The following is a 21,506-nucleotide window of genomic DNA, read 5'->3' on the forward strand; positions in this document are numbered from 1 at the left end:
CAATTGGCATGCCCTCCAGATGATGCTGGTGCAAGCCCAGGTTTGAACTTTTATTGCTCTGCTCTGACCCAAGCTCTCCCAGAGACACTTGGCCTGCCTGTTCACGTTTCTATCCCCAGTGCCTGGCATCTAGGAGGCATGCCCTAAATATCTTCTGATGCATAGTAACGATGTTAATGATAGCAGCTAGCCATTGGTTGAGGACCTCCAGTGTGCCAGGCTATCTTCTAAACATTTTAAGAGGGTGAGCGCATTTAAGGCGCCACTCCCGGGATCATTTTACGGATAGTGAAGCAGGTTCCGAGAGGCCAAGCTCTGAGCCCAGGGGGAGATCACGCAGGGAATCCCGCGTTTCACCGCTGTGCTGCTCAGCGCCCTGGACTGGGCACAGCGGTCTCGGGTATCCAGGGCTCCGCGAGGGCGCCCCTGCCCCGCCCCACCCGGGGTCCGCGCGCGTCAGCGGCTCGGTGAGGGAGCACCCGGAACCGGTCCGAGAGGAGCGCGGCGGCGGCGGCGGCCCGTGGCGAAAGTGCGGCTGCGGAAGCGCGGCGAGGCTGGCGGCGCGAAGGAGGAAGTCCGGGGAGGCGCGGGAGCTGGGGGTCTGCGGCGCCGAGCGGACGCCATGGGCCGCCTGCACTGCACGCAGGACCCCGTTCCCGAGGCCGTGGGCGGCGACATGCAGCAGCTGAACCAGCTGGGCGCGCAGGTGGGCCGGGCGACCGCGGCGCGGGATCCGGGCGGGGGCGCCGGAGGGGATGGCGGTTTAGGCCGCGGCCGCCCGCTGTGCGTTGTGGCGGTAGGGAGGGATTCGGGGAGGGGCTGAGGGGAATTGGGGTCTCAGGCCAGTTTTGAGGGCCGAAGGATCTCGGGAGGCCTAAGGCCAAGCTGAGGGATCCCAGGGGGATCTCGGGGACCCAGAAATGGGACTGGGGGACTTCTGGGGGTCCTGGGAACCAGGAGAGTTTGCAGGGTCCTGGACGGGGGGCTGAGGGGAGTCTTGATGAGGCCGAAGGGAGTTGGGAGAACCGAAGTAACAGACTAAGGGCCTTGGGAGGCTGATGGAGTTTGGGGGAGCCGTGGAATTTGGTGGGCCAGGCGAGGGACTGAGACATTTTGTAGGAAGGCCGGGGGTCCTGGGGAGACTGAGGAGGATCTTAGCATCTCGAGGGGGCTGAAGGAGCCTGGAGTGGGGGCAGGTCATCAGGGGGTGGGATGTGTGTGTAGGTAATGGCCAGGCCAGAATGGCTCTGTGGGCAAGCGATGACATCCAGTCCTCGTCGCCACTCCCATCCGCCCCAATTAAGGGAGATACTGGTAGTCCCCAAGGAAAGAAACCATGTACCCTACACAGTAGAGGGCGGGTCCCTGATGGTAGTGGAGCTGGCAAAGGCTTTTTCTCACTATTCAGGCTGCAGGTGCCAGCCAGTCAACCCTGAAGTCTTCCTGCTCCTGTGCTGGTTGGGATGCCCCTTTCATACCACTAAGTCAGACAAATGAAGCAAGTTAAAATGTCACTTCTCACCATCACAGCAAAGGTGCATTTATTTCCCCCACTGGGTTGTAACTTCCCAGGAGGTGGGGCCCCTCTCTTTCATCTCAACATCCTCACAACTTATTGTTTTCTCATGAAGTAACACTAATTGTAATGCCAGTCATGTTCTACGGCTTCAGTGTCCAAGAAAAATGAACTGCAAGCCTCAGGTCTACTTTTACATTTTCTATTAGCCACATTTAAAAATTCAAAAGAAACAGGAAATGAATTTAATGTGTTTTCTGTAATCCACTATATCAGAATATTATCATTTCAATGTGTAACCCACATAAAATATATCAGTGAGATTTTTCACTTTTTGGTACTGAGGTTTCTGATTCTAGTGGGTATTTTAAAGCACATCTGAAATTAGATTAGCCTTTTTCAAGTGCTCAGTAGCCACACATGGCTAGCGGCCACGGTATTTTACAGCTCAGTTCTAAGTGCTTTTATGTGTATTAAGTCACCGAGTTCTTGCAACCACCCTAGGAGTCAGGTACTATTACCATTCCCATTTCACAGATAAGAAAAATGGTTCAGGGAAATAAATTGACCTGTTTAAGGGCAGGCAACCAGGAAGTGGTGGAGCCAGGAATTCAGGACCGGACACCTGACTTCAGATCCTGGGGAATTAAACACACTAGAATAGAGCTTTGTAGGTGATCTCCCCAATCAGGTAGTTTAGCTTTTACTTGTTTGTGTATTGGGGCTTTCTGAAAGACTTCTATTTGGGCAATAAAAAAGATTCTGCTGCTAAAAAACTTTTCTTAAAGCTTCTGGATTGTATGATCTCTAAGGTTACCTCCAGCTTGGTATTCCAAAGATAATCCACCTCCTTTAAGATCAGAGCTGGACTCATTTTCTAACCTTGAAACGCACTTTAAACCTTTACCTTTGTTTTTAATACAGAAAGCTTTTTCCTGATGAGCAACTTATCAGAGTCCTTTGGGCCATTTTCCCCCCTTTTCTTGGGTGATCAAACTTTTCTGAGTAGCCACTCTGTTAGCTGAACTTACCTTGAAGTCTGAGGCCCAGGCCTCAAGGAGAAAAAGAATCATTGTATTAATGTTGTCATCACCATTTATTGCTTATTCGGTGGGTATTTATCTGAATGCCTACTATGTACCAAATAGCCACTAAACCCAGTGAGATTTACAAAGCCTTGATGAATGAGGCCTCTTGTGCTGGGGAAGTTGTGATCTGCTGGGGCAGGTCAGAAAATGGAGACACGGTACAGCACTGAGTGGATCTGCATGTGCTCTCTGATGCCATGGACAGTCCTAGGTAACATGGAGCCTTGAGAGTAGGTAGGATTTAAAAATAATCACTTTTAGGGCTTCCCTGGTGGCTCAGTGGTTGAGAGTCCGCCTGCCGATGCGGGGGACACGGGTTCGTGCCCCAGTCCGGGAAGATCCCACATGCCGCGGAGCGGCTGGGCCCGTGAGCCATGGCCGCTGAGCCTGCGCGTCCGGAGCCTGTGCTCCGCAAGAGGAGAGGCCCTCGTACCGCAAAAAAAAAAAAAAAAAAAAAAAAAAAAAAATCACTTTTAGAGTGGTTATGAGAGGATATTCAGAAAAATATAAAGAAAACAAATGGTCTGCAGTCTCTCACCTAGCAACACACACAGTTAGAAAATTCAGACAGTATTCAAAGGTATAAAATTAAAAGAAAAACACCTATTTCTCTTGTCTCCAGAAATCATCATTTTGATAGTTTCTCATGTATCTTTATAGAAAAAAAAAGTCTGCAATCTGCCATCATATGTATGGGTATCCTTTAAAACCTTTTTTTTACACAAAAGGGAGTGTGATATTCCTTGAAACAGATCTAACATAATTTAATCAGTCCCCTATTAATAGACACTTAAGTTGCTTTCAGTTTTTTATTTTTAAGAACAATGCTGTCAACAAACTGCTTTGTGTGTGTCTGGGTTTACTTTTTAGAACATCTCTGAAGGGTATACTTCTTGCAGTGGAGTTACTAGGTCAAAGGGTCTGATTGTTTAAAAAAGTAGATATGGATTTTGCAAAGTTACAGTCCGGAAAGGTTGCCCCAGTTTATCTTCTCAACAGTGTGCAAGCATGTCTGTTACTTTCACCAACACTGGTGTCATCAGACTATTAGTTTGAAGATCTGATAAGTGAAAAATTGGTATCTCCTTGTTTTGCTTATTTGCATTTCTTATCTGGAATGATCTTGAGCATCTTTTCATATGTTTAACTGGTAAGAATAGTTAAGATTTTGATTTCATGGATATTCATGAGCAGGTGAGCATTCCAGGGAGAGACAGCTATGCAGGTACAAAGGCAAAGAATGGGGAAAGTGTTTAGGGAAGACTTATTCAACAAATACTTACTGTGCACTGACAATAATTAAGGTGCAGTTGACCTTACAAAGCTGGAGGAGGAACCTTCTCTGTTAAGACAGGTTTGTGTTCCTTATCAAGATTGAAAATTCTAAGTGCCCCCAGGTAAGGTTCCAAGAGGGAGCCTCAGAACTTAAGAATCTGGGTAGGTCCCTTTCTTGTTGGGAGTGTCCTGGTATCTTGGCAGGGCTTTGAGGATAAGGAGGTTTTGGAAGAGTGGAGATAGGGATGGGGGTCTGTAACAGCCTACAGACCACAGTAGCTTGAGGCCCTTCTTGAGAGGAGAGGCAGGGATGAGACCACACAAGGAGCCCAAGCCTGAGTGCTAGGCTGAGGCCTGGAAATGGAAAAGCAGCTGGAGGCCTTCTCAGTCGCCCCATTTTTTAAAAGGCCCCGGGTGGCATAGGAAACACGGTTGGCCAAAGATCTGACAGTTCACAGATCTGCAGCAAAAAAAAAAAAAAAAATTAAAGAAATAGAGGAAAACTCACAGTTTGAGGACACATTCTCAAGCCAGTCTTGACTGTTCTTGTTTTCACTATATCAGCATTTGGGCAAGGCTGATACCCAATATCACAAATACTGCAGAAAAACAGCCCCTGGACCAGCACTGGTTAAAGTGTTCCCAGGAATATCCATGAAGTTTTGAGAAAGCAGACACCTCTATGCCGTTGGGTGGTGGGAGTGTAAATCCATGCAACTTCTTTGCAAGGCAATTTGGCAATATTTTCTCAGAATTTAAAATGCATATATCTTAGAGAATAAACTAGTGGTTCCCAGTGGGGAGAGGGAACGGGGGAGGGGCAAGATAGGGGTAGGGGATTAAGAGGTACAAACTGTTATGTAAAAAATAAATAAACTATAAAAGGCTTCCCTGGTGGCACAGTGGTTAAGAATCTGCCTGCCAATGCAAGGGACACGGGTTCGAGCCCGTGCATCACAACTACTGAGCCTGAGCTCTAGAGCCCGCAGGCCACAACTACTGAAGCCTGCGAGCCTGTCCTCTGCAACAAGAGGAGCCATGACAATGAGAAGCTCGCATACCACAATGAAGAGTAGCCTCCGCTCACGGCAACTAGAGAAAGCCTGCGCACAGCAATGAAGACCCAACACAGCCAAAAATTAAAATAAATAAATAAATAAATAAAATAAGCTATAAAGATATATTGTACAACACAGGGAATATAGCCAATATTTTATAAAAACTATAAATGGAATCTAGCCTTTAAAAATTATGAATTACTGTGTTGTACACCTGGAACTTATATAATATTGTACTTGAACTACACCTCAACATAAAAAATGCACATATCCTTTGACTTAGGATGCATTTTAAGAATATATCTTTTTTTTTTTTTTTTTTAACTGCACCACGAGGTTTGTAGGATCTTAGTTTCCTGACCAGGGATTGAAGCCGGGCCCTTGGCAGTGAAAGCTCAGAGTCCTAACCGTTGGACCTCCCGGGAATTCCTGAGAATACATCTTATAGACATACATGTCACAAAGAAATATGTGGGAGGATATTCATTGCAGCATCGTTTACATAACACCAACAAACACACCCATTAATGTTCATTTCTAGGGAACTAAATTAGGCTAAGTCTTTATCAGTTGAATGTCATGCAGTTGTTGAAAGAACTGGGTAGATTTATATCTGCTGACATGATTGATCTCTAAGATGTAATTGAGTGAAAAAAAGGTGAGGTGCAGGGAGTGGGTTCCATATGATCCCATTTGTATTTAAAAGAAATTAAATGAAAATAAAATGATGGGAAGGCCACAGAGGTGTTAGCAGTAACTACCCTGGGGAGTGCGACTAAGGTGGGAGGGGGCAGGGAGGCAGCAAGACCTTTTATTTTATATTCTTTTAAGTTAGCTGGGTCTTTTTAAAACCTTCTGCATATATTTTATATTTTCAAACGCTAGTTTTATATTTTAAAATAGAATACACTTTAGAATAAAACAATACAGAGCCTTGCCAGGGGTTTGCGTGGAGTTTAGTGTCATGGGAAAAAGGGCAGATGCATTTGACAGTCATATTACACGTATAGCTTTGGGGGCTCTGAGCTGAAGTATCTGTAATCTTTTTTGTTTAAATGTTATATTGTTTCAGGAAGGTGGCTCTATTGGCATAGTGACTTTAATTGTAGCTGTGGTAATTGCTGCTGTTGGTTTAGCCTCTAGCCTGGCACTGTACTGGAGGCTTTGCATGTGCCAATTAGTACTGTTCTGGAAGCTATGTATTATTACCTTCATTTTCCCAATGGGCACTGAATCACAGTGAGGCTAAGTGACTTGCCCAGGGTCACACTGGGTGGTCAGCAGAACAGTGATTCACATCTGGGTCTTTTAAACTCTTGTGTGTTGATTTTCCCCACTATGCCACACACACTGTGTCCATTGGGAGGGAACATGGGAAAGTAATGACATGTGTCTCAGTCTGCTTGGGCTGCTATAACAAAATACCACAGACTGGGCGGCTTGAACAGCAGAGATTTATTTCTCTCAGTCTGGAGGCTGGTGATTCCAAGATCAGGGTGCCAATAGATTCAGCTCCTGGTGAGAGCTCTCTTCCTGGCTTGCCTTCATGTCTTCATGACATGCTCACAGAGAGAGCACTGGGGTGTCTTCCTCTGCTTACAAGGGCACCAGCCCTATCCAAGTAGCACCCCACCCTTATGACCTCATTTAACCTTTGTCACCTCCTCACAGCCCCTCTCTCCAAATACAGTAATACCCTGTATTTGGTATTAGGACTTCAACATATGAATTTGGGGACACACATCTATTCAGTTCTTTTTTTTTTTTTTTTTTTTTTTTTTTGCGGTACGCGGGCCTCTCACTGTTGTGGCCTCTCCCGTTGCGGAGCACAGGCTCCGGACGCGCAGGCTCAGTGGCCATGGCTCACGGGCCCAGCCGCTCCGCGGCATGTGGGATCTTTCTGGACTGGGGCACGAACCCGTGTCCCCTGCATCGGCAGGCGGACTCTCAACCACTGCGCCACCAGGGAAGCCCCTATTCAGTTCTTAGTAATCGGTACTGATAAAGAGGTTCACATGCACAAAAGAATAAGAGACTCTTCTAAGACAGTGTATAATAACATGTTAAACTTTACTGTTTTGTCATATACTCAACAAGATGTTTATTGTGGGAGAAGGAAACCCAGAAAACATGGATAGACAAAACAGAAGAAAATAAAAATCATCTAAAATCTTGCCACACAGAAGTAACTTCTTTCAAAAGCAAGGTAGAGAAAAAGTTCATATGATATGTTACCATTTGTGAGGGTGAAAATGGGAGAAATTATATATTTGAATTGACTTACGTTTGAATAATAAGTATGTGAAAGTATAAACAAAAAGAGAAAAGAAAAAAAAGTAACTACTATGAATGTTCCAGTGATTTTTCCCTTTCAGGTCTTATGCGGGGGGAGGTGTTGGAGGGGTGGTATTTAGACCCTTGAGATGTATGTGTGAACATGTGTGCACACACTCACCATCTCTCAATATGTATCGCCTAGGTATCCCAATAAGATATATGAGTTTTTCAGACAATATAGTGGTACAGATAGATTGACACTGATGGTGTGTATTGTGAATATTTGTAGCTTTTTTTTTAATTGTAATATAGTTGACATACAATATTATGTTAGTTTCAGGTGTACTACACAGTGATTTGACATTTGTATACACTATGAAATGATCACCATAAGTCTAGTAACCATCTGTCACCATACAAACTTATTACAGTATTATTCACCATATTCCTTATGCTGTATATTACATCCCTGTGGCTAATTTATTTTGTAACTGGAAGTTTGTACCTCTTAATCCCCTTAGCCCACTTCATACCCCACCCCTCTCCCCTCTGTATCTGTGAGTCTGTTTTTGTTTTGTTTGTTTTGTTTTTCAGATTCCAGATATAAGTGAGATCATATGGTATTTGTCTTTCTCTGACTTATTTCACTTAGCATAGTACCTTCTACATCCATCCATGTTGTTGCCAATGGCAAGATTTCATTCTTTTTATGGTTGAGTAATATTCCATTGTATACATGTACCATATCTTCCTTATCCATTCATCTGTTGATGGACGCTTAGGTTGCTTGCGCATCTCGGCTATTGTAAATAGAGCTGCAGTGAGCATTGGTGTGCTTACATATTTTCAAATTATGAATGTTTGTAACTTTAAGGTGATCAAAACAGGTATCAACATGTGTGTTCCTCTTCTCTCTTAAGGGGCTGTAGTAGGATGGGATGTGGGAACACTGACCCAGGAGTAGAATTTTACTGATGTTCTGTGTTCTCTTCACAGAAGTTCTCAGCCCTGACAGAAGTACTCTTCCACTTCCTAACTGAGCCAAAAGAGGTAAAGTATCTTGTGATAAGGAGCGTTCCCGAGTGCGGGCCTTCAGTCCTGAGATGCTTAGCAAGTGAAGGCCTGGTTTGTGCTCTCCCCTCTCTGCAGGTGGAAAGGTTTCTGGCTCAGCTCTCTGAATTTGCCACCACCAACCAGATCAGTCTCGGCCCCCTCAGAGGCATCGTGAAGAGCCTCCTCCTGGTTCCACATGGTGAGTAGCCTCTCCCGGCAGCCAAGGCCAGAGACATTACTTGAACATTCCCTCAATCCACCGGGTTGGCAAGTGTGCTCTGGGCACTGAGCCAGAGCGTTTGGTAGTGAACCAGACATGGGCGTGACTGCAGTCTAGGAAGGGAAGCCAGGTAAACAGATAGCCATGGGAGAGTATAATTGCGGTCTGCATCCCAGCTTCCGTGCCCAGACTTATTTGGTCCTCTACGTGATAGGTGCAGAAACTGAGAGTAAGAATTTAGAAACTTTTATGACAATTTGATGAAGTCTCTTCAGTCAGTTACTTTTTTTAAATGGGGCTTTTTTAAAACTGTGGCAAAATAATACATAAACATGTAATTGACCATTGTAACCATTTGGGGCTTATATATATTATATATATATATATATATATATATATTTTTTTTTTTTTTTTTTTTTCGGTACGCGGGCCTCTCACTGTTGTGGCCTCTCCTGTTGTGGAACACAGGCTCCGGACACGCAGGCTCAGCGGCCATGGCTCACAGGCCCAGCCGCTCCGTGGCATGTGGGATCCTCCCAGACCGGGGCACAAACCCGTGTCCCCTGCATCGGCAGGTGGACTCTCAACCACTGCGTCACCAGGGAAGCCTGGGGCTTATATTTTGTATGTGTTTTTTTCATTTCATAGTTCTAGGAATTAATTTTCATTGTATTTTACAAAAATATCAGTCCATGATGGATTGAAAAATTTTAAAGATAGGTCTTTTGCTGCAGATAGTTTGAGAAGCAGGGTTTGCCTTAGAGCAATCAGAGAAAGTTTCTAGCCAGAAGTGAGGTGATCACAAAGGTTGAGCTGTAGGGCTGTCCGTCGTAGCACTGTTTATGACAGAGAAAAATTAGAAGCAATCAAATTACCCAGCAGCTGGAAATTGGTATAACGAGTTGTGGTCCATTTTTAGAGGGGAGTAGTATCACGGTGGTCAAGAATTCAGTTTGACTTAGTAGGACCTGAGTGTGAGTCTGGCCCTTGATAAGTAGTGTGACTTTGGCTAAGTACCTGATCTCTTTCAACCCCTAGCAACAACCGTCCCCCAGCAGTTGTTCCCCTCCATCTAAGCTTGTTTTTGGTGTGTGCATGGAGTTCTTTTGAAGATTAATTAAGATAATGTAAATAAAATGCTTAGCACAGTACCTCAGCAAAAGGTTGTTCTTATTTTTCAAATTATGTAGTAATTTAAAAAGATGCTGTTGAGGAAAATGTAATGATATGGAAAACCTTTCACAGTATTCTGTTTAATACTGTCTGCCACCGTCCTATTTTTGCATAAAAAAAAGTTAACTGTGGCTCTGTCTGGGTAGTAGGACTGCAGGTTGTTTTTTTTTTTTTTTTTTTTTTTGCGGTACGCGGGCCTCTCACTGTTGTGGCCTCTCCCGTTGCGGAGCACAGGCTCCGGACGCGCAGGCTCAGCGGCCATGGCTCATGGGCCCAGCCGCTCCGCGGCATGTGGGATCTTCCCAGACCGGGGCACGAACCTGTGTCCCCTGCATCAGCAGGCGGACTCCCAACCACTGCGCCACCAGGGAAGCCCTGCAGGTTGTTTTAATTGTTTATTTTTAGCTATGTTTTGTCTAAAAAGTTGCAAGAATTAATTTGGCAATTTAATTAAAAGTTAATTTTATTTAAAGAGAGACATGACATTTGAGCCCAGTCTTAAGGAATGAATAAATGTCAACCGGGCTGAGAGGAGGTAAAATAGCATCCCCAGTTTGCATATTTTAAAAATCAGTAATAAGCTGATCTTCCCAAGATCTCAGCACAAAGGTGCATTAAAAGTTGGGTGCTTGATTTGTTTGTTCCTGTCGGGCCTTCTGTTATATCTTAGTGCAGATCCTTTCCTTTGCCGTGTCTTGTGCTCCTAAGGTTCAGGCGGTGTGAATCAGAACATCCCTGAGGTTTCCAGCTGTGAAATTTTATGATCCTCTGTTTGTGCAGTTCTTGCATTCTTTGCCCTCATGGCAGGTTAAAGCATGAGAACCACAAGGCTGGATGGGAACTTGCAGTCTTTTTAACACAGGAATAAATTTTCATTATAAACTTAAAACTGCAGAGCTCTGGAGAGTCAAAGGGAAAATCCGCTTTTACTCTCATCCCACTCTTGTCTCTAGGAATAATCACAGTATAATTTTGGTGTATATCCTTTTTTAAAAATTATTATTATTGGGCCTCCCTGGTGGCGCAAGTGGTTGAGAGTCCGCCTGCCGATGCAGGGGATACGGGTTCGTGCCCCGGTCTGGGAGGATCCCATATGCCGCGGAGCGGCTGGGCCCGTGAGCCATGGCCGCTGAGCCTGCGCGTCCGGAGCCTGCGCGTCCGGAGCCTGTGCTCCGCAACGGGGGAGGCCACAACAGTGAGAGGCCCGCATACCGCAAAAAAAAAAAAAAATTATTATTATTTATTTATTTATTTTTGTCTGCGTTGGGTCTTTGTTGCTGTGCACAGGCTTCCTCTAGTTGCAGCGAGCGGGGGCTACTTTTCATTGCGGTGCGTGGGCTTCTCATTGCGGTGGCTTCTCTTGTTGTGGAGCATGGGCTCTAGGCGTGTGGGCTTCAGTAGCTGTGGCATGCAAGCTCAGTAGTTGTGGCTCTCAGGCTCTAGAGTGCAGGCTCAGTAGTTGTGGTGCACGGGCTTAGCCGCTCTGAACCATGTAGGATCTTCCTGAACCAGGACTCAAACCCGTGACCCCTGCATTGGCAGGCAGATTCTTAACCACTGTGCCACCAGGGAAGTCCAGTGTATATCTTTTTATATTTTTGTATACACTGACAGGCGTACACGTATACATTCATGTAGTTTTGTTTTTCACAAATGGTAATAAACCATAGAATTGCTCTGCGGCTTGCATTTTTTCAGACCTAGTACATCGTGGAGATCTCTCCACATCAACTTCGTTCTTCTGATGACTGCAGTGTACCTTGGACTGAATGTATCTTCTTTTAGTTAATCCATTTCCTGTTGCTGGACATTTTAGTTCTGACTCTTCACTCTTAGAAACAATATCGCAGTGAACGTCCTTAGAAAATCTATGTTCTTAACTTAGGTGAGCATTTCGTAGGACAGGTGCCCAGAGTGCAGAATCAGGAGTACTTATTCTCTTTATTCCCATTGTCTAGCCTACACCTGTGGGAATGGGGAAACCTGTGAGCTGTTGTGGATACTGGTTTTTCAGGATATCTCTGTCTGGTGTCCCTGCCTCGGTTCTTTCCTGTCCTTCTCATCTCTGCTCCCCACCGCATTCCATCCTGCCAGACTGCCTTAATCCCTCCTCATCCTTGCGCTCCAGCCTCTGTTCTACCTCTTTCAGAAAGTCTTCCCAAACCATTTCAGTCCATGGTGACCTCCCCTTCCTCTCAACAACCGAGATAGGTTCTTTTATCTGCAGCTCTCATTTTGGACTCTAATCATTTTGTTTTCTGTTGATCATGCTGTTTTGTGTGTGTCTATCTCGTGGCCCTAACAGACAGTTCTTTGAAGTCAGGGGCATGTCTGTACTACTTTCCTAAGCCACAGTCACAAGTAAAGTGAAGACACAGAGCAGGAGCTTTTAGTACACGCTAGGTGAGTTGAGCTGAACTTGGGAGACCCTGTGATCCTCCCAGGGGATGCTGGGTGTATATTCTTCAAGCAGACTGTTTTCTATAGATGCAGAGAACACTGAGGTATGCTGAGTTCCAGGGATGGGCTTTGCAAGCTCACTTGGATTTGAGTCTTGGTCATATCACCTAATGTAGCTATTTGGCCTTGGACAAATCAGCCTCTTGGTGCCTCAGTTTCTCATCTGAAAAACGGAATAATAAGAGCAGTTTATGGTGTTGGTGTTAGGAATAAATGAGTTAGTACAGTGCTTGCTGAACTTCAACATTATTTAGTCCTTATTCAGTCCTTTGCCTCGATATCAGATCATCAGGTAGAACGTTCCTTCCTTCATCTAATGGAGAGGATCTGAATTCACCTCTTGACTATTTAATGTCCCAAAGCTTTTCAAGCTTTTCAAGTTCTAGAATCGAAGTCTCAGGTTTGCTGTACTTCTCAGTAGCTCTCAAGAATTTGTTTTACTCTTCTTTTTGTTCTCATGCAATCTGACTTTTCTCTTCCTGCAGAGTTTTTCTGCTTGAATTCTCCATTTCTTCCAGAGCATCTCCTAAGCATCTGAGGTAGCTTGTAAGTCTCTTGGCCTCTTTCTCATCCCTTGGCCTGATGTGCCATTTTCTTTTCCTTTTTTTTTTTATCTGCACTGCACGGCTTGTGGGATTTTAGTTCCCCAACCACAGATTGAACCCGGGCCCTCGGCAGTGAAAGCATGGAGCCCTAACCACTGGACCGCCAGGGAATTCCCAATGTGCCATTTTCTTTTCGGTCCCAAAGGCTGCCATCCCAGAACATGTTCTTAGCCCTTCATGCCTTGTTACGGCAGCAACATCTCCGCTTCTGTTCTCCCATCCCAGATTCCAGTTTGCCCTGGAGTATAGTACAACTTGGATCCTTGGATCCTGCTGTTCCTCTCAACTGTTTATTTTGCATAATAAATTCTGTAGTCCTTAACTTGGCATTCAGGGCCTTCCCCAATCTAGTCTGAAGTGTAAGGCCCTCATTCTCTTCGCCTTCCCTCATCCTGGTCCTGCTTGTGCAGTAAGACCTCATTGTAGAAGTGCAGCTTGTTAGAGCTGAAAGGACCTCGAGAACTCTCCGGATCAATCTTCCCCCAGATTGTTGTTTTCATCCAGAAAAGACTTCAGTGGCCAGACAGGGTCATAAAATACTGTCCCCGCACCCCCCAGCCTTGGAATCTTGGAGATTCACACACACATTAACATATCTCGGGCTCTGAAAAGTCCTGCAGTAAAGCAGCCTGCTTAACCAGTATCTGTGAAACAGTTAACCATGGACCTCTTCTTTTTTTGGAGGGGGGGAAGGGGGCAGGGGGAGGGTCAAGTAAAAGCTTTGTAAAGTGCTGATCTAGTCTGATCTTTGTCTTGGAGATAAAGAAACAGAGCCCTAGAGAGGGGAAGTGACTTAAGATCTTACAGTGGAAAAGCTGCTGCTAGAACCTCCCTTGATTAGCTCAAAGCTTGTGGGGTTTTTGGTTTGGGTTTTTTTTTTTTTTTCAATGTTTTTCTTTTACTACTTAGTATGTAATTCTTTTTTTTTTTGCGGTATGCGGGCCTCTCACTGTTGTGGCCTCTCCCGTTGCGGAGCACAGGCTCCGGACGCGCAGGCCCGGCGGCCATGGCTCACGGGCCCAGCCGCTCCGCGGCATATGGGATCCTCCCAGACCGGGGCACGAACCCGTATCCCCTGCATCGGCAGGCGGACTCTCAACCACTGCGCCACCAGGGAGGCCCAGTATGTAATTCTTAAAAGCACCTGAGATCAACCTTTATCATCCCATGGACGAATTGCTTCATCTGTGCCCCACTAATTCTCCTCATTGCTCTCCAAACTGGACTATTTTTAAACAAATCTCAGATATCATATCATTTCATTCAGTTCATTCAACTCCTAGTTATGTGTCTCTAAAAGATAAAGGACTTTTTCCCCCTTATCAAGTCACTATGCAATTATCGTATCTAAAATTAAAATATGCAGTCAGTGTTCAGACTTCCCCATTGTCTCGTACATTTTGTTTGTAAGTGGTGTTCTCATCAGGATCCCGATAGGGCCCCCACCGTGCATTCGGTTCCTAGGTGGCCCTTGTGTGCTCACTTGTCACTGTGGCTCTTTAACAGCTCTGAGACCTTGAGCCACATCACTTAACCACTCTGAGAATCAGTTTCTTCAGGAATAAAATGGAGCTAATACTGGTAGCTCATACATTGTTGCAAGAATAGAGAAAGATGGCGGTCTAGTGGTTAGGACTTGCGCTTTCACTTCCGGGGCCAGGTTCAGTCCTTGGTCGGGGAACTAAGATCCCACAAGCTGTGTGGCGCAGCCAAGAAAAATTAAAAGAAAATAATTTAAAAATAAAAATTAAGAAAAAGCATTTCTTCCCCCAGAATGGAGAAAGATAAATGTAAAGCGCTTGCTTCAATAATGAGTGGTAGCTACACTGCCACTGGTATGATGATTGATTGTCATTAGCATCATGAGTTGTCTCCTAGAAAAGGTTACAGATAACTTCACAATAGGGCCATAATTTAAGCGGTTTTTACTTTAATACATTGCAAGATATCTGGCCCTTGTGGGTACTCAGTAACTGGTTGTTTTTTAAGAAAAGGTGATAACTCCCTCTCCCCACTCCCAAAGGAGTCTGTCTGGCTGGGCCAAAAAAGGGATAATCAGCACTGAACAATAGTCACAAATGGTATTTAATCAAATGTTGAACTAAGTTCCCCAGGGTTCCTGACCTTACCGTGCTCTGTTACTTTTCTCTGTGGCACTTTTCAATAATACTCTATATGGCTTACCTACTTGTTACATTATTGTTTTGGTCTTTCTCCTCCCAAAAGATTGTGAGCCTCAGGAGAACAGAGATTGTTGCCTGTTCAGTTCATTGATGTATTCCAGGGTCCAGCACAGTGCTGGCACATAGTGGGTGCTCAGTACATCTGTGTACAGTGACCATGACCTCTGTTTCCCCGTGAACCTCGCAGGGGTGGATTCAGCTGGTCAGCCTTCAGGGTCAGTAATGACTGAATGAATGGGGCTCACTGTGCTCTCCCATCTGCTTCCTCCTCCAGGGCTCTTCACCAAGGCTTAGTTCTGTCGCTTGGGCTTCCCTTATTATACTGAATAAACTTACATAGATTTTGGCTGGAAGAATAGTGTTTCCTAATTTTCCAACTGTTTCCTGAAACCCTCACCCTCACATACACCTCTGTCTTGTCACCCATCCTACCTGATGGCAATGGGGGTTTGCCTAAGGCAAACCAGTTCCAGTGAAAAGTGGAGCTCAAGGACTTTATAAACCATCCCAGATGGTTATCTGTGTTTAAAGGACATTCTCAGATTTCCCCTAGTGACATGTTCTGGTGACTCCAGCCCTGGAGTTCAGAGTGTTCTATCTGACATAGGGTCAACGCTGCAGGCCTGTCTTGCACTTAGGACAAAGGCATCACCAAAGGAAAAAGCTGAAAAAGAAGCTAAGGGCTTGAGGCCTAGCACAATGCAAATATATATATATACATATGTATATTTCTAAAGTATGGCTCCTGCCTGCCCCAGGTAATGAGGTGACATCGGGACGGAGAGCTTGCTGTGGCCCCTGCAGCTTGGTAGCCTCTGTTGTCGGTCACTGTCAAGGCGTGGCCTGGTACTGCCTCCCCGACAGCATCTCCGAATGACCTAGTGTGGAAAGAGCCCGGGTTTGGGGACCCTCTGGCCTGTAAGCAACTTTCTCTGCCACTTGCCAGCTGTTGTGGCCCTGAGCAATTCATTTAATTTTTTTTTTCTTGGAGTGGGGGACATTTTTTTTTAATTATAGAAAGTACAAGAAAGAAAACAAAAATGGCTCACAATTTTACTGTCTTCACATAAAAAAACCAGCGTGCAGCTAGAACATTTTTAAATGACACAAAGAAAAACAAAGTCCCACCCAGTCCCTTTCCCAAAACATATCCACTCTTAAGTTTTTTGTGGATATGTTCAGAAAAAATATGCCTCACATCTGTCTACTTAGCTATAAAATAAGGATATAATTAAAGCTAGAAATAAGAATAGATAATACGTACTTCTTTATTTATGCAAAAGGGATTACACTGTGCAGACTGTTCTTACCTTTCCTTTTCTTCTTTCAATTATATTTTGCAAATAGGCACATCAAGAGCTACCTTATTCTTTTTAAAGGTTGCATAGTATTCCACTGTATGGATTCTTTCATTCAGTATGTGTTTATTGAGTGCCAGCCAATGAACGGTGCCAGGCACTTTTTTAGGAGCTTGGGACACAGCAGTAGGCAAAATGGACCAAGTCCTTGTTCTCATCAATCTGACATTTTAGTGGGAAAATTGACAATAAATATGTAACATAAAGTTGGGTAGTTATAAATGCGATGCAGAAAAGTATACTTGAAGAATGGTCAGGGATCCTTTCAGAGGAGGTGTGATTCAAGCAGATTCCAGAATGAAGTGAAGGAGTGAGCATGTGCGGATTTGAGGAAATGTGTTCCCAGCAGAGGGAACTGCAAGGGCAAATTCCTGGAGGTAGGAACCTGCCTAGCAAATTACAAGAAGAGCTAAGCAAGGGAGAGAGCCTAGGGTTCTAAAGAAGGCCAGATCCTGCCAGGCATTATGAGAGCTTTGGATTTTGCTGTGAGTGAAACAGGAGCTATTAAGAGGGTTTTGAGCAGAGGAGAGACATGGTCTGACTCAAGTTTTAACAAAATCACCTCGGCGCCCAGGCGGTTGTGTGGATGCACCAAAACCAATGTACTGTTGCTGACATTTCATCTCTCCTGCCCACATTGCTGCACAGCTGCCCACGTAGATCTCAGTGTATTTGGGGGGCATAGCTGCAGTTGAGTTCTTGGCAGTGCAGTCGTTGACTATGGATTTGCCAAATCTTCTCCCTCAGAAGCTTGATCATTCTGATCTTTAATTTCCTGGTAAATTAAAAGTTACAATAATAATCTCCACTTCAGAGTATTTTGGGATCATCAAACAGAATATTGGATTTGAGCTGCCGTGGTAGCCAGGAGTTCTTTGGAGTGTCTGGAATGTAGCCGCCTTCTTGGAGAGCTTTTATGGCCAAGGTTTCCTGGGGTCTTGCCTTTTTTATTTCCCGGTGGTTTCCTTGCTCCGTCTGATTTTGCAGATAAAAGATTTCCTCCCTTTGTTGACATGGTTTATTTTGCAGGGGACAACAGCCTTTAGGGTTGTTTTTCTGGAGTGCGATGGGGGTGGAGGCTCAGGTTTAGGGTGTTACTTCAGGGCCCTCCCTGGATGGTGGTGGATGTCTTCTTACTCTTTGATTAGTCATCTTCTGGAAGACTAAGAAGTGGAAAATTTTAAAGCCGCTGCCAAATCGTGACTCGAGGCTGTGGCCTGCGGGTTAAACATTGAGAAGCCCGGATTGCTGGCAGCAGTTTGTTTTCAGGAACGGGAGCCTGCAAGCAGAACAAAGCGGCTCCCACGGGGTGGGGGGTTCCCAGGGCTCCTGAGGGGAGATCTTGATAGCCCCTCTGCAAGTGACTTGGGAACTGTAGAGGCCAAACTGCTTAGTCCACCTGGGTTTACTTCCTGAGGGCTGATCTTCTGCAGCAGGCTGGCCAGTATGTAGATGGGAACAGTGTATATATAATCTGCCCTGACCAGTGCTGTGGCCCCTGGGCCCATGTGGCTATTGAGCACTTGGAACGGCTAATGCAATTGAGGAACAGAATAGTACATTTTCTTTCATTTTAATTCATTAGAAGTTAAAGAGAGGAATTCCCTGGCGGTCCAGTGGTTAGGACTTAGCGCTTTCAGTGCCGAGGGCCCAGGTTTCATCCCTGGTCGGGGAACCAAGATCCCCGCAAGCCTCGTGGTGTGGCCAAAAACAGAAAAAAAATAAATAAAGAGCCACATACGTTCAGTGGTTATGGATCACACAGTGCAGCTCTGGGCTATTACCCCTGCACCCTGTTTGACCTTGAACTCCCGCACTTGGCTCCAGGAGTCTGTGGCCTTATTTCCTCAGATCAAGTGCCGCATCCCCAAGTCCATACAGCCTTTTCTTTTGTCTCTGACCTCATCCATAGTTTCTGGAGGGCCCAACACGTGTGTGGCACAACAAACACCCCAAAATGTGCTGCCTCGTTCTCTCTGGTCTCAGGGGCTCCTTCCTCCCCAGCTGGCTGAGAGGGAACTGAGTCTGCTCATTCCTGTTGTCATCCTGGTCACTTAGGTTGTGCCCATTAAATACTTACTGCCAGCTGATTGATTGATTTGCCCTCTTTGACTGATTTCTCCCCTCCCTCCTAGGTGCCTTGAAGAAGAGTCTCACAGCTGAGCAGGTCCGGGCTGATTTCATAACTCTGGGTAGGTGACCACCAAGGCTGCTCAGGGTGACAGGCCCTGCAGCCCTGCACTGTGTTCATGTCTCCTTCTGTTCCCTTATAGGTCTCAGTGAGGAGAAAGCCACTTACTTTTCTGAAAAGGTATCATAATTCCTCCTAATCAAGGTTAATTAAGATCGCTTGCTTTTACTTCATGAAAAGAAACAAATGGAAAATGCTGACTAAGGAAAAACCGTCAGTCATCGTGTGTCGTTTCCCAGCTTAATGTTTTTCATTTGGTTTCATGCAAATGACAGACATGCAGCTTTTAAACAGCACTATTCAGTGCATCTCTAATTTTTTTCCCTCTGATTTGACCGAATATAAATGTCATACCGTTTTTGTTCCAACCTGGATTAAATCTTGGAATAAAAGAAAACATTTGTATTGTCTCCTGCCCCTCTTGACTCCCCCCAGCCCCCAGGTCTGTGCACACAGGCCGAGCCCTTCGTTCTGCATGCTTACCACTGTCTGTGTAAAGACTAAACATGCTGTGTTGGGGGCGGAATGAAGAGGGGGGATTTTTCCCATTGTTATGACTTTGGCTTTCTGCTTTTGTTCCAGTGGAAACAGAATGCCCCCACCCTTGCTCAATGGGCCATAGGTCAGACTCTGATGATTAACCAGCTTATAGATATGGAGTGGACATTTGGAGGTAACTAGTTAGAGCCAGTCCTGGGTCATTTGGGTGATGTAGGGTTGGGTGGCAGAGGCTTTCAGATGACTTTGCTGGGGAAGAGGTGTCCTTGGTTCCCCCAAGACTGTTGGGTCCAGCACCTGCTTCTGTGTGTCGCTGTCCACATTCGGCAGCTCTTTCTATCCACGGGTCTCAATAAGTTCACTTCCTGAAAAGCACATTCTGCTGTCCTCATACTGGCCCCCACGTGGCTTCTGCTGTACAACTTGCAAGACTGGGGTCTTCAGAGTGAGTCCTCAACCAGTCACTTACTGGTTTTCTCTTTTGTGTCATAGTGACGTCTGGGAGCAGCGAACTGGAAAAAGTGGGAAGTATTTTTTTACAAGTAAGTCTTCTCCTCATCTCTGAAAATTGGGAGATTTTTGACTTGTTATTAAATCTACATCGGGTTTCTTTAATATCCAGTGCCTTCTGTATCTCAGAGCAATGTGGTCAGCCAAAGATATAGTCACTAACACGCTTACTTTCAGATTAATAGGATCTGGATATTATTCTTGAAAGTTTGATTGTTCATGTAATTGCGGAATTTGTTAGAAGTTTTGGTGGTGGACGATCCAGACTGCTCCCTAGTAACTCTCAAGTTAGATGCTGGATGCTTTGATGTTTACGTGATAGTTCAGGTTTCAGGAATTTCTTTGCCCAGTTGTCATCATTTTAATTTAAATGTTTTATTTCTCTTTTTCCGTTTTGGATCAGTTAAAGTTGGTGGTTAAGAAAGGAAATCACACTGAAAATTTATACATAGGTGAGTCCAAATTCCCATTAGAGCCCTTTCCCTTTTTCCATGTTTTCTTCAGTCATTGGGTTTGTGAAGCCCACCACCAATCATTTTTCCAGAAGAAAAAGTCATAACCAAGCTGTGGAGTCACCATTCTGCTGCCTTTGCTCTCATAAATAATAAGCCATCAGCAGGTTGGAGACCCCACAGTTTGAAGACTTTTAGATCTTTTTGCAAAAGAGAAAGGGTGAGGTAGGAATGGCGAAATCGAAGAGCAAGAAACTCCTGCTGTAGGAGCCACGTCTACTGTCCTGAATGACCCCCTTTCATCCCTTTGTGCTGGGGAGTTAATGCCATTTTAAATAACCCCCTTCCTTTTTCTTGGGGAGCTGAGAACTTTCAATGTTCAAGGCTTCAGTTCTTTACTATGATCAATTACCTGTCAAGAACTGCTTAGAGGTACTAAACCAAAAAAGAAAAAGAAAGTCTCTGGGTGGAAATTCATTTTCTTGGATGATTCTGTGGAGTTGGAAACATTCACCTGAAGCTGCATTTTCTCTCCCCAGAATTAACCTTGCCTCAGTTCTACAGCTTCCTGCACGAGATGGAGCGAGTCAGAACCAGCATGGAGTGTTTCAGCTGATTTCTGTCCCCCTGCATCTCCACCTCGCCCCCTCCCTGCCCCCTCCTCCTCCCCGGTGACTGCTCCGAGAGGCCTCTCGCTCCCAGGCCTGTGGCCGCTTCTTTGGGCCTGCTTGCCTCTTCGGAGCCCAGGTGCAAAGGTTTCTGAAAAACAAAGGATTAAGTACTTAAGGAGCCTGACAGGCTGGTCCTGAAGAGTCTTTGTTGAGGGACCCTCCACGACCTATCTCCCAGGTCACCGTTTAGATATTCAGAGAAGCAATTGCATCTCAGATGCAGGGGAGGAAATAAGTTGAGTCACCTCCCTTTCAAAGTTCCAGAGTAAACAAATGGTCTATCGCTCAAGATACGCACTGATGACCTTCCCCGCAAAAGAACAAGGGCTTATTTATGGCTGAGGAAGAGGTGGACTCCGTGAATGACACACGGGGGAGCCCCCAGCGGAGTTTGTATGTTTGTAGTGGTGGTGCTTTGCTGATCAGTCTTTAGTGGACACCTGTGTAAGAATACATGCTGGGTCTGCTCTGAAATAAACTGAGACTTCACTTCAGGTTTTGCCCTGTTGTGTGTAATGAGGTGGGCTTTTTGAGGCAATTTCAGCTTGTTTTGCTTCAAGCTGACCTTCTCTGGTGGTTAGAAGAAGAATAAAAAAGGTTCTGAAGAACAGGTCTGCATCTGGTCGTCTCTATGCATGGATTAAAGAGTCACCTGCCCTGCAGAGAGCTAGTGTCTTATCTTCAAAAATTATCTTCCTGATTTTGGTGAGGGCCCTGGGTCTTCAGTGAAATTTGCCGTGGTCCAAAGTGGGAATTCGTAAGAGCAGTTCAGGGGAAACTGAGGTTAAAAACATCATAAAGGGCTTCCCTGGTGGCGCAGTGGTTGAGAGTCCGCCTGCCGATGCAGGGGACACGGGTTCGTGCCCTGGTCCAGGAAGATCCCACATGCCGCGGAGCGGCTGGGCCCGTGAGCCATGG

At 45.3% G+C, this 21,506-nt stretch overlaps 1 protein-coding gene across 1 annotated transcript; it reads left to right on the forward strand.

The window, feature by feature from the left end:
• The first annotated feature begins 210 nt into the window (after positions 1–210).
• On the forward strand, positions 211–21,196 carry COMMD7 (COMM domain containing 7). The gene is made up of 9 exons (XM_060077659.1): positions 211–706; positions 8,211–8,264; positions 8,364–8,466; positions 18,402–18,458; positions 18,540–18,577; positions 19,040–19,130; positions 19,448–19,497; positions 19,869–19,917; positions 20,457–21,196. Exons 1-9 carry the CDS (start codon positions 623–625, stop codon positions 20,531–20,533), a joined length of 603 nt encoding a protein of 200 aa, XP_059933642.1. The 5' UTR covers positions 211–622; the 3' UTR covers positions 20,534–21,196.
• The last annotated feature ends 310 nt before the right edge of the window (positions 21,197–21,506 follow it).

This window comes from Mesoplodon densirostris, chromosome 16, assembly GCF_025265405.1.
Source record: "Mesoplodon densirostris isolate mMesDen1 chromosome 16, mMesDen1 primary haplotype, whole genome shotgun sequence".
NCBI lineage: Eukaryota > Metazoa > Chordata > Mammalia > Artiodactyla > Ziphiidae > Mesoplodon > Mesoplodon densirostris.